This window comes from Ambystoma mexicanum, chromosome 1q, assembly GCF_040938575.1.
Source record: "Ambystoma mexicanum isolate Mex_15411 chromosome 1q, UKY_AmexF1_1, whole genome shotgun sequence".
NCBI classification, from domain to species: Eukaryota; Metazoa; Chordata; class Amphibia; order Caudata; family Ambystomatidae; genus Ambystoma; species Ambystoma mexicanum.
This window is the reverse complement of record NC_090922.1, coordinates 1,224,122,200-1,224,139,882: the sequence shown is the minus strand read 5'-3', so window position 1 is coordinate 1,224,139,882 and position 17,683 is coordinate 1,224,122,200. Positions and strand designations below refer to the sequence as shown.

General features: G+C 45.9%; 1 protein-coding gene across 4 annotated transcripts in view; it reads left to right on the top strand.

Annotated features, from left to right (window-relative positions):
* Nucleotides 1–17,683, top strand: part of RAVER2 (ribonucleoprotein, PTB binding 2) — a 1,138,299-nt gene that overhangs the window by 676,265 nt on the left and 444,351 nt on the right. For all 4 annotated transcript variants that reach the window (XM_069641987.1, XM_069641988.1, XM_069641990.1 and 1 more), the window contains exons 7-8: nucleotides 3,251–3,355; nucleotides 3,499–3,607. In XM_069641987.1, coding sequence (XP_069498088.1) covers nucleotides 3,251–3,355; nucleotides 3,499–3,607 — 214 coding nt within the window. The remainder of the gene's footprint in view (nucleotides 1–3,250; nucleotides 3,356–3,498; nucleotides 3,608–17,683) is intronic.

Genomic DNA, 17,683 nt, shown 5'->3' with positions numbered 1-17,683 from the left:
CATTACAGCCTTTGGAAATTGACATTTTAACAGTAGATGGTCACATCCAGTCAAAAGAAATGCATTACATTTTATGGTCCATGGATCTTTTATAGTTCGAGTGGAATAGTATTTGTAATTTGTCTAAGACTCATCATCTGACTTAACATAACAATTGAGCAGTACATACAATGTAAATATGTTGTATAATTTTATTTTGAAATGTTGATTTGAAATTTTCTGGAGCCCAACTTAGCTGGTAGCCAAAGGCTCTGAAGGTAAAACACTAGTAAAGAGTACTGGCAGCATCAACATGCAGCCTTCTGGAAAAATAAAAAGAATGTTACCAGCCAGTGAGATTCACACAGGGCCAAGGAGGGAGCCCTGTTTGGGGAATACGACTGCAGGGTACCTTGGAGGCACCCTTATTTGTTATTCTTAGGAACTACCAGGGGAACATACTCGGATTTACATCACATTGAGACATGGATAGGGACTTGCTGTGGAAAAGGAGTTTGTTTACAAAGAGGGGAAAAAGCAAAAAGGTAAGGGTATTCTGTGGGAATCACCTTGCACCCAATATGCAGAGTAAGTGAATGTGTTGTATTATATCTAACAATCTTGGAAGTTCTTTAGGAAGGAGGCATAAGTGATTCCATGTGTATATACCCGGTACATGTCTTCCAAAGCTGTGCAGCGCCATGTTGTTGTAGTAACTAAGTCAGGCTGTAGCTGCTGCGATGCCTCCTGCTGTTAGTGTACATATTTCCACATACTGACATTTATCCACTCTGCACAGCCTTGGCCACTCACTTCGCTACCAAATTTCACTCTTTCTTCTACTGCCCCACGACCCACTCCGCGCTGTACCCTGGCCTCCCATGGCCCTCTCTTCTTCCTCCTTTCTCTCCGCCTGCACAAGCATAACACCAGATGAAGTCACTAAAACGGTCTGCTCTATCAAAGTCTCGTCCAAACAGGTGTTCCCCTGCCCATCTAGAACTATCAAGGACAACATTGCCACTCTCGCTCCCTGCTTGGCTGAATTCTGTAACCATTCCTTTGCCATCGGCTACTTTCCATCACCCCTCAAGCACTCCCTTGTGCACCCGCTCCTAAGAATGCTGTCTGTGGACCCTTCCTCCTCTGCTAACTACCACCCTCTCACCACTACCCCTTTCTTGGGCAAACTCTTGGAGAAACAGGTCATCTCGCAACTAATCCTTCACACTGAATCTGTTGGCTGTCTTCACAACCACCTGTCTGGCTTTAGAGAAGCCAGAGGCACGGAAACTGCTCTCCTGAACACCCATGGTGACCTGCTCTCAGACATTGATTCCAACTCTCCCTCTGTTCTCATCTCCTCAACCTATCCTCCATCTTCAGCACAGCCATTCACGCCACCCGGCACTGGATTGGTTGAGCTCCTTCCTCTCGAATAAGCTCTCAAGTTCAACTGGACCCGTTCCTCCACACTATCTCACTATACCTGCATCATCCCTCCAGGTTCTTTCCTCTCGTAGTGGCTCTTCAACTTTTACCTTTCACCTCTCGCCCACCTGATCACCTTCTCTCCTCATTTTCAATTCTATGCTGATGACACTCGGCTCTGCTTTTAAGGTTCCCTCCTCTTCCTTCTCTGACTGCTATTCAGTCATGGTGTGCTTCTAACGATCTCTGCCTTAATGCCAGTAAGACAGAGTTCCTTCTCATTGGGACTCCTACCCTTTCCTTCCCATCTACTCTGTGGCTGCCTTCCTTGGGCTCCCTCCCCCTCACCATCCTGTGAGGCAAATAACCTGGCTGTCATCTTTGACTCCTCTCTCTCCTTCTCACCCCACATCACTAATCTTGTCAAGAAGTTGCACTTTCAGCTTCACCTCCTCAGAGGCATTCTCCCTTTCCTCACCTTTCCCCAGAATCTCAATGTCTCGAGAGCTCTGGTTCTCTCTAGGCTTGGCTACTGCAACATCCTCTTCCTTAATCTACCTCTTTCCTCCCTCCGCCCTCTTCAACTGATCCAGAAGAGGACTGCAAGACTTATCCTTGGCTCAAGCCCAGAGACCACATCTCTCCAGCCCTAAAATCTCTCCACTGGCTACCAGTGGTTGCAAGGATCAAATCCAAGATCCTCTGCATCATCGACAAGGCTTTCTGGGCCTGGGACCACACTACATCCAACTCTCTCTCCCTAAATACCCCCCTACTAGAATTGTTTGGTCTTCTAGCTCTAACTCTCTGCAAGTCAGACGCTTCTCTAAGCAGAGAGTGGGGGTAGATCTTTCATCGGCAGGATCCTCCCTCTGGAATGGCATTCCTACCGCTCTCCGTCTTGAGCAGATCTCCCTGAATTCCAGAAGCTCTTCAAGACTTTCTTTACTCCTCCTCCTTAACCCACCCCAACCCCTCCCCTGTTAGCTCCACCTGCCTCTGTCTGGTGGCCTGTATCCCTCATGAGCCTTTACCGGGGCAGGCCCTCCCTCAATCAGTCTCCCCTTACCCTTAATAGCATTTGCACTTGGGCACACTTCCCTGACTACCGACTAGACTCTGAGTCTGGTCCATCTTCCCTCCCTCGCACTACTTAACCCCTATCCTCTTGCTTGAGCACTTCCCCTCCTGGGCCTCCCTTAACACTTGCCCAACCCCTTAGCCCACTCCTCCCCTGCACTTTTCCCTCTCCCTACACTTCCTGTTACTGCACTTGTACAATCCGAATGTCACAAGGCCTAGTAGGGCAGTTACTGTTATTTTCTCCCCTGTACACCCTCTTACCCCCCGTCTTGTTGCGCCTTCAAAAACTTTTTGATGTATATGCGCCATCCAAATGCTCAATAAATAAAATAAAGTACTCTGAAGTATTCAAACCTATGAAAGACCCTATAATGCAAATTAAGTTACTTGCAGTCCTCCAGTGCCAATAACTTCAATAGATTTACATACAATCTGCTCTGGTGGGCAGATCTAAATGTAGTGATCTCTGTGGTATCTGAATCCCTGGGAGTGATGTCTTAAGCCAGTTAGCTTCTTGGCTGCAGTGAAAAGGCCATCATGAAGCGGATGGACTTGTGGTTTTAAAACCACAATGAACAGTACCAGTACTGTAGAACTTTACAAGTGTGTATAATTTAACTTGTATTGTTCATGTTGCTTTGTCTATATTGGTCAGTACTGGAAAGTTGTGAGGTAATTATAATTAAGTAGGGTTTTCATTTGAGATCCTTTAATTTTTCACTAATCCTTATTTTTATTTTTAACGTCATTTCCGTAGACAACTGCTTCTGGAAATCATGCTTTGGCTCTTCAAAACTTTTCACACTTGCAGATGGCTCAACAGCAACTTCTGAAACTCAAGAACGTACACACTGTCAACAATGTAAGCTTTAATAATGCATGCAAGGAAATATTCCTTTTCCTTAATATGGAATACAAATTGAGTATTTGAAAACTAAAATATTTTGTTTAACCCAACAGCATACAAATAAGATTTCCCTAACTAATTCTTTTCTTTTTGCAAAGAAACCTGGACTGCTTGGAGAGGCCCCCACAACATTACTTCCGACAGCTTTGGGAATAAGTTCAGGACAAGCTGTAACAGATATGCAACATCATGGGGAAACACTCAATGGTATGGTTACATTTTTTCTTAAACCTAGTAGTTTCTACAATAGTGGATGTCCCAAAACACTTGTGTAAAGATACCCAGATTTGTGTGCTTCACTTCCTAAATATTTTCATTTTTTTCTGTTCACAAAGGTGGATTCTACATGAGACTGCCTGGTACCTCAGTTTCTACTGTGTTTTAATAAACCTCTGACATTTCTTCCAGTGGCCTACTGACCTTGTTTTATATGCTGCTTGAAAATAATGGTATTATTCTTGAAATGTGCCAAACAGGTTTGTCGCTCTAGGCCTAAAGCTAAGTCGTTGTGTGCTAAATGAGTACATATGAGCCGTCACTAGGCATCTCAAAGCCCACACAAGAACCCATGGCACCTACTTTTATGTAATGTTTAAACCTGTGCTGAAAAGGCCTAAAACCCTTTCCATAGGCAATTATTGGAAACTGTGAATTTCTATGGCCATATTTGAAAAAGCCAGTTTGTGTAGAGAAGACTTATCCATAGAAAAAGGTAACAATTACAAAATGGCTTTTAGTGAGTATTATAGAAGATGGTTAAAAAGTCATGAATGCCAAATGCATTTAAATGATTCTCAACACATAATGAAAATTGTAACCAAGAACAACTCGAGAACATTTTTGGGAACACAGAATGGTACTGGTGTAAAAAAAAGAGGACTCCTCCCTGACTCCTATTAATGAAGATAAGTGGCTACTACATTTTAAATGTATTTATACAAGAGCAGCAGTGCGCAAGGAGGACAAATTCATTAACTGGAATTTGTTAGGGAATTGGCACAATACCGTTTCTTGTGATGACATTATAATGGGTATCTCAAAAATGAGATTTGATAGGTGCAGGTCAGGATCAAATATCCAGACTACGATAAAATTGGATTCATTTTTAAGGGCAATGTGAAATGTTATATCCTTACATCTTGACCTCTTTGAAAATACTGCACTCGTGTTGTACGGTATTAAAAGGTTTAAGAAAGGTGATCGGTCAAATCCTGATTATTGTCCAATCTCAAATTTAGATTGATCAATTAAGATTTTTGCAGGAATACATTTGAGGCATATCGGACATTGGATAGCAGATGCGAGTCGGATATCGAAATTTCAAGTAGGCTTTAGGAGAAGGATGGGTACTGCTCGTATGGGATGTTACAACGCTTTTGCACTTATCACATTCCAAAAGTGGTAATTCCATCTATACAGAGATGTGCCATTCTTTTCCTTAATCTTAAGGCATGAGCCTGGATGCTCCTGTTGCCTACCAGCGACAAATGTCTTAGCCGTGCCTACCATACACCCAGCAAAGCTTTAAACGGGAGTACCATGTGCCAATGTTATGACCAAGCAAGCCAAATGGGTGGTAGTGGGGCACACCGGTATCCAACCAGCATGGTGATCAAACAGGAACAGACCCACTAAGCATAGGATTCAGGCAAGGCTTTGAATTGTTTGATGGAAATGTTTGTCTGTTTGAACCGTATTGTTTTGCCTTCCCCATTGATATCTGCTGTTCTGGTTATAGCAAGTTTAATGGCTATACGATGGTTTCACTTTCAAGGCTTTTCCTACAAACCCCATTTGTCTCTCAAGGCAGTAATTTGGTTGCTTTTTCAATTGTATCTGCTTTCTTGTTGCACTGATCCTTTGCTGCTCCTGGCCCAAAATTGATTCCTCTCCAGTCCATCCATTCTGACCTTTATTTTGCTCAATGTTTAAATCTCCCACTGATTCCAGGGCTGATATTTATTTATTTGCACTATAATTCCTCAGATTTTGCTGATTTTCACCTAATTTGTCCTCCCATCTTTCTACCATTTTAACCACTCGTTTTTGTTTGCAGAACATTAAGAAAGTATGCAAGGCGTTGTGTCGGGTTATATACATGTACTCTTTTGTAAGGGTAACCAGAATATCCCAGTAGTTGAAAACTGCACTGCTTTGGACAATATTGTTGACACCCCTTCACAACCTATCCCCAGGTTATCGCCTATGGTTTACAGCCCCACAAGACAACCAAATATTAGCTTGATCAATGCTTTCTAATGTTCCAAATGAGTTGTGTTGGTAGGAGCCTTTTGAGGCCCATGGTTTGAAGATGCAACCTATCCTCCAGCCACCCCAAAGATTTTTGTAAGTTCCATTGGAACCTCAATCTGTTCCACATTGGAAAAAGCTTTTTTTAATTGTTTTTTTTATTGTTTTTTTATACAAATTGTACATTTACACAACAGAATTAACATTTTATACTCAGATTTGGCTGTACTACATCAAGAAACTAAAACTTCTAATACCCTGAAGATACTAAACTAGAATTACATGTTTCAAACACTCGCGTAAAAATGTATTTACATTCATTGCTATCTGAAAAGTTAGCGAAGCAATTAAGTTACCATTGCCAAGTCCAAAATACCTTACTCACCGACTGTTACCTTCACCTGGTCTCTGCGGAGGCGTTGGGGCACGGTTGCAGCCCTCCCTGAACTTGAATCACCCCCTTCAGGCCTCTCCCTCAGTAGAAAAGCTGCGAGCGGTGGTACGTGGTGATACTGCTCCTGCGTGGAGATAAGTGTGTGAGTGCGCCAATCTGTGATTGTTGTACCTCTCGAACCCTTCACCCCAAAGTACAGTTTCTGTGAGCATACGCCGGCCCATAAAGCTCACCTGTGAATTATGGAAGATAAGCTCTCTGCCCTGCTACTTCTGGCAGGGGCGCGTCGAATTGGATCTAGTTCCTTCACTGATCCCTGATAAGTATTGGTCCAGTCCAGCTGCGACTAGGCTTCTCCTTATGATTGGTAAGTCTTTCTTGAGCTCTTGTGATGCTGTTCGTTCTGTTTACTGTCTTTATATGTTTCTCCTATTTATGCCCGCCATAATGTTTCTCTTCGAATGGATTGTGTCCTCCCACGTATTCCTCATCTTAGATATATCCTTACCTTCATCTTACTGCTTCGGAACATTTTTTCTCCTTTCCACCAGAGGGCGCTCCCCTGGAGGCCGCAGCGTCCATGTCCCTCGGCGGCCCCCGTCGAACACTGACATCATCGCCTGTATAAGAGCCTCAAGCGCGCCCGCTGGTTTCAGTTCCGTTTTTCCATTAGCTTCGCTTCGGATAGTTTCAAACGGCACTTCAATCTTTTGTGAAGAAAAAGCTATGTCATCTTCTAACCCTTCCATGCCGAAGACGGGATTTAAAAAATGTCTGAAGTGTGGAAAGAAAATGTCTGACTGATCCACACAAAAATTGTTTTTGGTGCCTCGGTTCTGACCACCGAATTGATGACTGAGGTTCGTGCCAGTCGATGACCCATAAAGCCTTGAATGAACGCAGAGGTAAACTGGCGATGGGGAGGGTCATCGAAGTCCGCTTCGAAAGGGAAAGAGTCTGCGTAGTCTTCGAAAAAGTATCATATAAAGCATAGGTCGAGGAGTAGATTGAGAAAGTCTTCTTCGTCATCCCAAAAAACAAAGAAAAGAAGTTATCGATCTCCCTCATCCTCCTCGACGTCTTCGGAAGAGGTGATAGCATGCCCATCAAAGCATGACTCCCCGAGTAAATGGGAAGCCTTTAGAGTTTCCATGCTAAACATTTTTGAGAACGCGGCCCAGACCCCCTCAAAAAAGGCTAAAGAAGACCATGCCCCTACTCACGAAAAACGTGACAGAGGGAGGTCCAAAACAAGAAAAGCTGATAAAAAGTCATCGAGGGTGTCATCGAGGGACTCTTCTCGATCACCTCATGAAAAAGACCTTACGGTGGATAAATCGGAGGTATAGGGAAACAAAATGGTGTCAAAACATCATACGCCATCGAAGTCGACATCGACGACTTCGAAGGCCCTCGAGTCGAAAATTCCTTCGAAGGAAACTACGTCGAGTTCACGTTCGATAACTTCGAAAGCTCCTTCGACAGTTTCCGCACCCCCCTCGACGATTACATCGAGGTCATCGAAGGCTCCCTCGATGACGTCGAAGGATATGGTTATGACATCAGCGGCATCAACGTTTACGTCGACACCCAAGCCTTCTATAAGGGAAAAACCCACATTACCAGAAAAGGTTTTTCAACATGAGAATACACATGACTTTTTCAGGACCATGTCTTCTATCTATGAGGGAGAATCATCAGAAGAGGAAGTCACCTCTGCTGGTGTTAAATCTGGCACAAGATCTGTTCCAGAGGAATTAATTAAACCTCAATCAAAAATTGAAGATCTACAAGAATGTTTACAGACTGCAAGTGGTCTGGACACTTCTCCAGAGTATGAATTATACAAGCCAGACCCATCAGAGCAGGCTGATGCGGGTTACAGAAAACTCATGAATAGAGTTACAGAATGAATTAATGGGGTGGGGTAGAGGTTCACCAGTCTGTCAAGATGATGACATGACTGATATACTATCAGGAACTCCTCAACAAGACCCCATTCTCCCTTTTCACATTGCCTTGCAGAGAAGGGTTAGTTCTGCATGGGAACACGCTGAAGCCATCCCGGCAGTTAATACAAAACTTGTGTCTAAATATAGACCCTGCAATTCTGATCCAGAATACCTGAGTAAACATCCAACTCCAGAAAGTCTGGTAGTACAAGCAGCCTCTTCCACAAGAAATGCTGCATACCCTACAATCCCTCCAGATAGGGACGATAAAAAGTTGGATGCATGGTCTAGGAAGATTTTTACATCGGGGAGTATGGCTTTGAAGTCTACTAATGTAACCTGTACCTTGGCCCAAAATTACCCTGTGGGACTGCATGTTAGCGGCAGCTGAACACATCCCAGAAGGTGAAGAGCTTGATGGCTTTCTAGCCATAATAAGGGATGGAAAGGAGGTTTCGGGAGAATTCCTCCAATCAGGTTTGGACACAGCTGACAGTATCAGTAGGTCCATGGCAACTAGCACGATGTTACACAGATTTGCGTGGGTAAGAAAGTCTGGTTTTGCACCGGATGTGCAATCCAGGCTTCTTAATATGCCTTTTGACGGCTCAAGGTTGTTTGGCAGCAAGGCGGATGAAAGTTTGGAGAAGCTGCAGACCTCCAAAGCAGCACCTAAATCTCTCAGTGCCGCTATAAAACAACCTCAGCAACGCCCCTACACAGGCTCATCTTCCTGGAGGGGTCGTCCTTTTCGTTATTATTCCTCAATTGGAAAAGGAAGAGGACAGGCAAGTCAAAGAAAATGTCCTCGGGGGTGAGGAAAAGGTGCTAGATCTGCCCCAGCAGCGGCATCTGTCCCTTCAGCCGCTGCTGCAGCTGCCGCAAAACGACTCTGAGGTGGGAGGCAGAATCTCACAGCATTTAGAAGAATGGCGGGGCATTACTTCAGATGCTTGGGCACTGGAAACAGTTCCCAAGGTTACTGCCTTCCGTTTCTAAAAAAAAAAAAAAACCTCAGAATCCCCCCCCCCAACCACCTGGGATACAACTCTGTCAAACATCCGGATCCGCTCCTGTTGCAGGAAGTCTTAACCCTGCTACAGAAAGGTGCAATAGAACATGTACCTGCAGCGCAGAGGACCAAGGGTTGGTATTCCCCATATTTCCTCATCCCAAAGAAGGACGGAGGATTGAGACCCATATTGGACTTGAGAAACTTGAACAATTCCCTAAGGAAGGACAATTTCAAGATGATCACACTTTCTCAAATCCTTCAGGCTCTCCAACTCAAGGATTGGGTGGTATCATTGGACCTTCAGGATGCTTACTTTCATGTGCCAATCCATCTCAAGCACAGAAAGTACCTAAGGTTTGCGATTGGCAAGGCTCACTATCAGTTTCGAGTTCTGCCATTCGGGTTAACCTCTGGCCCAAGAGTTTTCACCAAGTTGATGGCGGTGGTGGCAGCGAGTCTCAGGAGAGGGGGGATTCATGTCTACCCCTATCTGGACGATTGGATGATCAGAGCACGTTCCCCGGAGCAAGCCCAGGATCAACTGTCCAAGACTCGTCACTTCCTTCACAAACTAGGCTTTTCTCTGAATTTAAAAAAGGCAAACATGATTCCATCACAGAAACTCCAGTTTATTGGAGCAGACATGGATACTTGCTCGGGCAAAGCCTCGCCTCCTGAAGAGAGAGCTCACCACATTCTGCAGATGGTAACAAGATTCCAGAATGCCCAGTATCTTCCGGCCTTCGATTTTCTCAGGCTGCTCGGTCTGATGGCATCCTGCATTTTTCTGGTGCCAGAGCCAGATTGAGAATGAGATCCCTTCAATGGGCTCTCAAAACTCTATGGTCTAAATTCTCAGGAGAAATGTCAGATGTGTTGCAGGTTCCAGCCAAAATAGCACAGGATCTACAATGGGTGGGCTTGCAGACATCATGTTCTCAGAGGAGAATCTTTTTGGCAACCATGGCCGGAGAGAACAGCAGTGACGGACGACTCACTCACGGGGTGGGGAGCCCATACCAACGATCTGACAATTAGCGGTCGTTGGTCTCGATCGGAGTCCAAACTACACATCAACCTTTTGGAGTTGAGGGCAATCAGACTAGCGCTGAAGGGCCTTCCTGCCCTGGACGGGGTAAGAATGTCCTGATAATGACAGACAACACAGTGGCCTTGTATTACCTCAGCAAGAGAGGAGCAATGGGGTCACTGACGCTGTGCAGAGAGGCGATGCAACTCTGTTTCTGGCCAATACAAGAAGGGATCTCTCTTTCTGCAATTTGTCTAGCCGGAGAGCAAAACTCAGCAGCAGACACTTGAGTAGGCAGAGTACAGTCTCCCACAAGTGGGAACTAGCTCAGGAAGTCCTTCAAGGGATCTTCGCTCTTTGGGGAACCCCACAGGTGGATCTGTTTGGGACCAGTGTCAACAGGAAGTGCGAACTGTACTGCTCAAGGGAATTTCCCCCGAGAGGAGCTCTAGGAGACGCATTCGTAGTGGAATGGGAATTTCCTCTTCTTTATGCGTTTCATCCAGTCCCTGTGATCCCTCAGGTAATAAGGAGGTTGAGAAAGTTCAGGAAAACCATGATCCTAATTGCCCCAGATTGGGCCAGGAGAATGTGGTACCCGGACCTTCTGGACATGTCCATCTGCCCTCCAATACATCTTCCAAGAAGAGAGGATCTTCTCTCGCGAGAGGAAGGTCATGTTCTCCACCCGGAGGTCAACACACTCAACCTTCACACATGGCTTCTGAGAGGTTGCGATACAAGGATTGGGATCTTCCTGATGACGTGATGGAGATTTTGCTTTCGGCCAGAAGGCCAGCAACCAAATCTCTCTATCAGTGTCACTGGAATAAGTTCAGTAACTGGTGCAGAGAAAAGAATGTGGACCCATTTCAATGTAATATCCCCACAATTTTATCTTTTCTGTTACATTTAGCTAATCTGGGGCTCCAGGTTGGTACGATAAAAGGATACTTAGTAGCGCTATCCATTTTTAAGCGCTCTTCAGAAGAAGAATCTTACTTCAAGATACCTTCTAATAATTCAATTCTTGAAAGGGTTAAAAAATGTATTTCCACCAATACCTTTCCAGGTTCCAGTGTGGGATTTGAACTTAGTTCTAAAATTTCTCATATGTATTCCATTTGAGCCTTGTCCGCTAAGGCTCCTTACTTTGAAAACAATACTCCTTGTTGCATTGACATCAGCCCGCAGGGTAAGTGAGTTGCAGGTGCTCTCTAGCGATCCTCCTCACACTGTTTTAGTTCTTAGAGTTAAACCATCTTTTTTGCCAAAAATTATTTCGGACTTTGATCTGTCACAAAAAAAAAACTTTACCTACTTTTTACCCTCCTCCTCATGCAAGCAAAAAAGAGGAGCAGCTACATAGATTAGATCCCAGAAGAGCTCTTAGTTTCTACATTTCAAGATTGGCAAAAATATGTCAGTGTGATCAACTTTTTGTGGGGTACCCTGGACGCAAATTGGGACTGGTGGTATCTAAACGAACTTTATCTAGATTGAATATTTTTGGCTAGAACAGAATGTTATATATTGGCTGGGAAAGAACCACCTGATGGATTGAGCTCATTCAACCGGGGCATGGCAACTTCGACAGCACTAAAAAGGGGTGTCCCTGTAGAAGACATTTGTGCAGCAGGCACATGGTCATCCATGCATACCTTTATGAAACATTATGCTCTGGACTCGACTTCTTCTCAAGGAAGCCTTTTTGCGAAATCTGTACTCCATACTGTACAAGATTAGAAAAATTCTGTACTCCCTTCTCCGAGACAAAACTGCTTTGGGAGTCTATCTAAGATGAGGAATACGTGGGAGGACACAATCCATTAGAAGAACAAGTTACTTACCAACTGTAACGTTCTTTCGATTGGATGTTCCTCGTACGTTTTCCTCATCGACCCTCCCAACCAACCGTACAGTACAGTTTACGTGTATTACACTCTAAGTTCTTTTAAGGCTTGGGTCAAAAGAGGCACGCCATTAATCAAAATCAATTGACGACAATATAAGAAAAAACAGAACTGAAGCCAGCGGGCGCTCTCGAGGCTCTTATACACGTGATGACGTCGGTGTAAGACAGGGGCCGCCGAGGGACATCGACGCTGCGGCCTCGACGGTAGCACCCTCTGGTGGAAAGGAGAAAACATTTTACGAAGCAGCAAGCTGAAGGTAAGGATATATCTAAGATGAGGAATACGTGGGAGGAACATCCAATCGAAAGAACGTTACAGTTGGTAAGTAACTTGTTCTTCTGTTTTCTTCCCTTAGATGGAAATGCGGCCTCGATGCAGCTGAGAGACGAGAGACGCTGCCGGATGGAAGATGGATGTTACTGCAGTGTTCTACAGCAGGTAAGTGATGGTTTAAGGAAAAGCACGAAGTATGGCGAAGCGCAACCTTAAACTGACTGTCTTTTCGATGTCTAACCTTGTCTTCTGTTTTTCCTTGCAGGCGCTGCTGTCGACGACGGAGCGTTTTGTGCTGCAGTGCCAAGATGAAGATTTCTGCATTCCGGAAAGTGTAAAGATGAATACTTGGTTCGCCGAAGAGATGTACAGGTAAGAACAGCTTCCCCCAGTTGGTAAGTATGCTGGCAAGAAGCAGGATCTTCAAAGGTAAGTCTGACCTCTGGCAACGGTGAGCCTTAAGCTGCTTGCAAGTGCAGAATAACGCGAAGCGTCTGTCTTGAGGATCGGGGCAGCTTATATAGCTGAGATTGTGGGCACGCCCATTAGGGCCGGCTTAACCGCCAAACCCTGCCACTCCTAAAGAGTGAGCACGTGTAAAGGCAATCCATTAGCAGCCACACCCAAGAATACACTTGGGGCTGCTCAATGGATGGCATGTTCAAGGTTAATGCATCAGAAGTGTTATGTCCATAATAAAAGCTTTTTGGTAAATGGATGTTCTTGTTTACTTTGGTTCATGAGCCTGGCGCCAGGACAGTGTCCACCTAGGTGCCCTGTGCATGCGACCCCTGCATGCCTGTGCCCCTGACTTCATGACCATAACACTGACTATCAATTGCTGGAAAGATTTTAAATAGCATCTTAATTAAGGAGATCAGCAGTGACAGTTGGGCAGATGTCATCTATCGGTACCATAAATTGTTTGACAAAACTATGGATGGTGAATGAATAAACCGTTACAAATGCTGTATCCTCTGACTCAAAAATGTAGGGCACTCCGTTACCAGATGTAATAAAGACTCAATCTTGTTTGAGTCACACATTCTGCACATTCGCAACTCATGGATTTTTGGGACCTACCGCCTTCAATGTGGTTAGAGAATTTAGCCAGAATTTCCGGTACCATTCACGATAGTAAAAACTGTGGAACTTTGCTAGATAAGGTCTAAGATGGGGCAACGGTAGGTAAATTAGTCCCTTACCTTTAAAGAGTCTTTGGTGGGTAAGATTGGGCAAATCAGTTGACCTGTCCCACCTTTTTTATTTTATTTTTCACAGCTATTTCAGACTCTCAGCCGTCCAGATCAATAATTTTCTTGAAGTTGTCACATCTGTTTTTCAATTTCCTTAAGTAGAGATTAGTGTTCTGCTTTATTAGGATGTTTAAATAAAACGCTAAGGCATTCTGATCAGATTTTTCCTAGACAGTGAATCACAGAGCGGCTTCTAGTAAAGTATTGGACCAACAAGGATATGAGACCCAGTTCGAGTCTTATTGCACTCATAGGTACAGAGACTGGGTCTTGGAGCTTGTTTTACGATTTTTCCTTCCAGGGCGTCGAAGAACTTTCTATTTGAAATGTTCATAAGCTCGAACCCATACAACACTGGGTGAAACTTTCGCTTTGTAAAACTCTTAAGGGTATCATTGAGTATGCGCATAGTTTGGTTTTTACCCTTTTCAGCAACGACAGGCAGGAGGTAATCTTCTCATTGATTCAAACTCTATCAGTTTCACTCTGTTTTTTTTACAGATATATCATATCCAAGATACCTGATTGAGTCGACTTGTTTAATTGCAGAATTATTCAATTCCCAGGTATGTTTCCTGTTCTTGTTTTTAGTCGAGCTGACCATTATATAGGATTTTGCGGTGTTTATTTGTAATGAGTTTAATTTCAAATAATTATTGAATCAGTTCAATTGGCGCTGGAGGCCGGCTGGTGTATAGTCCATTAAGATGATATCCACAAACACGATGCAACTCAATTTAACCCCCGCCCACATGGGGAGGTATCCTCCCCACTCTTTTCTAGCCTCCCACAGATCAGCCAAATAGAAATTAAAAAAAGTAAGTGCTAGCACGCAGCCTTGCTGTTTGCCCTTATTTGATGTGATTGATTTGGATAGATCTCCTGCAGAGTTTACTCTCACCATTCTTGAGTTATTTGAGTATAGAAGTTGAATCAATGCCAACAGGGTGGGATTAATGTCCCATTTTATCAATTTGGACCATAACTTAAAAATGTCGACATTGTCAAATGCAGACGTTCAGAGAACGCCCAGAGTCTGATCCCACACCTAACAGATGGGCTTTAAGAGCACACCCACTGATTATTCCAATGCTGTTTCTGTATCCTGTCTGCAGCAGGCTTATTAGGTTAATCCTTTTTTCCCATGCCCTGAGCTCTCTCAATACGAAGTTGGAAAAGATTATAGATGAATTGTCGCGCAGTGATATCGGGCGGTAGTATGATGGTTTCAAAGGGTTTGGTTCCTCCGACGCATTCCACATCTATGACCGGTAATCACCACAGCTGTGCTGCTTCAGAAAATGTTCTGTGTCCTGTGTCGATGATGTCGATACGCTGTCCTCGAGGACCTCCGTCGAGCCAACGTCACCGGATGTTATAAGTAGGACACACGACGCCTGTAGCCTCAGTTCTGTTTTTTCCTCAAACGTGTTTGCTTCGGAGATCTCGGCGCGCCTCGGTTCTTCTGATTATATCATGTCTTCTACCCTGGATTCAAGAAGTGTCGGGACTGCGGTTCCAAGATGTCACTAACGGACCCGCACAACGTCTGCCTCTGATGGCTAGGTGAGGACCACGCCACTGATGACTGTGATGAATGCCAGTCTTTGACGTAAAAGGCCTTGCGGGAGCGAAAGAAGAAGCTGTCGGTTGGTAGGGTTTCCAAGCCCCGAAAGTCGAAATCCACTGGGGGGGGTCTCGGTCCCGGAGTGGTTCCCGCCATTCCTCTGCCTCTTTGAGGCACTCGCGGAAGCGCCATCGCCGGTTGCCTTCCTTGTCCGAGGACTCTGCCAGACGGCAGGTAGCATGTCCTACCAAGCATTCCTCACCTGCGGAATGGGACGCATTTCGTAAGGAAATGTTGGTGTCTTTTTAATCGTAGGGCTCCGTTCCATCCGCGCCTTTGAGAGAAGCCGACAAGGAACGCGATAGGGCCACCGTTCTCACGCCTTCGGGCGGTCTTTCGATCACCGGGAAACTTCGAGGTCCCGGTCAGACAAGGTGGATCGCTCTAGCCATGCCCGCTCCAGGTCCCGGTATTCGACGCCCTCTAGACAGACGGAGCCTGTGAGGTCTTCTAAGAAGACGTCGACGCTATCGGCGCCGAGGCCGCTGAAGGACACGCTCGGGGCACCGTCCTCGAGGTCTGTCGAAGCCATCGGCGCCACGCTCGACGTCGATGCCGATTTTGTCGACGCCATTTTTGGAGGCTTTACCAGAGGTACCCCGAGCATCGGTGGAAACTCTGAGGAAGGCCCTGAAGAAGTTAAGGCCTGTATTTGAGCCTTTTTCTGTGCCCTTATCCAGGGATTTATTCCAGCCTCTAGATTACATCTCTGAGGTGGATGAAGGGTCTGAGGAAGGTTTGGTTCCTGATGAGGTTCCTGATGACCTGTTATCTGGTCATAGCCAGTTGGAAGACCTGCGTCAGTCTTTGCACGACGCCAGTGGTCGTGATAACTCCCGGAGGTTGAGTTTGGCAGGCCTGAGCCTAGTACGCATGCTGAATCTTCGTACAGGCGACTCATGTCGAGGGTGACCGAGTACTTGGGGTGGTCTGCGCCACCAGTGGATTTTCTGCAGGATGACCTGACAGATATCCTTGACCAAGGTCCACCCACTGACCCGGTGCTGCCATTTCATATGGCTTTATGGAGAAGGGTGGCGGCGGCTTGGCCTGCGCCGGAGTTTCCCCTTCTGTAAGCAAGTCGTTGCCGAAAGAATACTGTCCAGCCAGTAGCGACCCCTGCTTCTTGACTACGCACCCCACACCGGAGAGTTTGGTGGTGCAGGTGGCTACGACCCCAGCAAAGCAGGCGTCATACACAACCATCCCTCCTGATCGGGACGACAAATGTTTTGATGGCTGGGCGAAGAAAGTGTTTTCTTTAGGGGGTATGGCTTTACAGGCAGCCAACTTAGTGTGTGCCTTAGCACGTTTCACTCACACTCTGTGGAATTGTGCGTCTTTGGCGGCTGAACATATTCCCGAAGGGGAGGAAGGGGATGGTTTTCTTGCCCTCGTTCAGGATGGCAAGGATGCCATGTGGGAATCTGTTCAGTCGGGTCTGGACATTGCAGACTGTCAGCTGGTCCATGGCGGCGACCACCGTGATGCACAGATTTGCGTGATTGCGGAAGTTGGGTGTTTACTCCTGACGTACAAGCCAGGCTTCTCAACATACCCTTTGATGGTGAACATCTTTTTGGCAGCAAGGCTGACGAGAGCCTTGAGAGGTTGCGGACCTCCAAAGCTGCAGCGAAGTCGTTGAGCGCTGCAGTTCACCAAACTCCGCCTTTTCGTACTAGGGGACAGCAATGGAGGCGAGGTTCCTTTCGATACTACTTTTCCTTTGGTAGATCGAGAGGAGCTGCAAGTAAAAGGGGCCACCGTAGGAGTGCCAGAGGTCGAAAAAAAGGTACTCGAGGTGCCAAGGCCGCTCGGGCTGTTGCCGCTTTGCACTCAGGCACTGCCGCAGCCGCTTCAGTTCAGTCATGAGGCCATGTCCCATGGTTCGCCGGTTGGGGGAAGGCTGGCGCAGCATCTTGTAGAATGGTGTACAATTACTTCAGATGTGTGGGTTCTGGAGATCATAGCCCACGGCTACTGTCTTCCTTTCCGGCAGAGGAGGCCTCATGACAATCCACCAGGGAATCTCTCTTTGAAGAGTCCGGATCTGCTCCTTGCGCAGGAAATCAAATCCCTGCTGGAGAAAGGCGTCATAGAACTGGTGCCTGTAGCGGAGAGGAACAAGGGATGGTATTCCCCTTATTTTTTTATCCCGAAAAAAGACGGGGGATTGAGACCCATCATGGACTTGCGTGGTTTGAACAAGCTACTCGGGAACGACAAGTTCAAGATGGTTACTCTCTCTCAAGTCCTCCATGCCCTTCAACTTCAGGACTGGTTGGTGTCTTTAGACCTCAAGGACGCTTACTTTCATGTGCCGATTCATCCCAAGCAGAAGAAGTACCTGAGGTTCGCGGTTGGCGACTCGCACTTTCAGTTTCGGGTCCTGCTGTTCGGATTGACCTCTGCCCCGAGGATCTTCACCAAGCTCATGGTGGTGGTGGCAGCAGATCTCAGGAAAGGGGGGGATTCGCCTCTACTCCTACCTGGATGATTGGTTGCTCAGGGCCGCTCTCACGAGCAGGTCCTGGATAATCTGTCAGTCACCTGCCACTCCCTTCACAGGT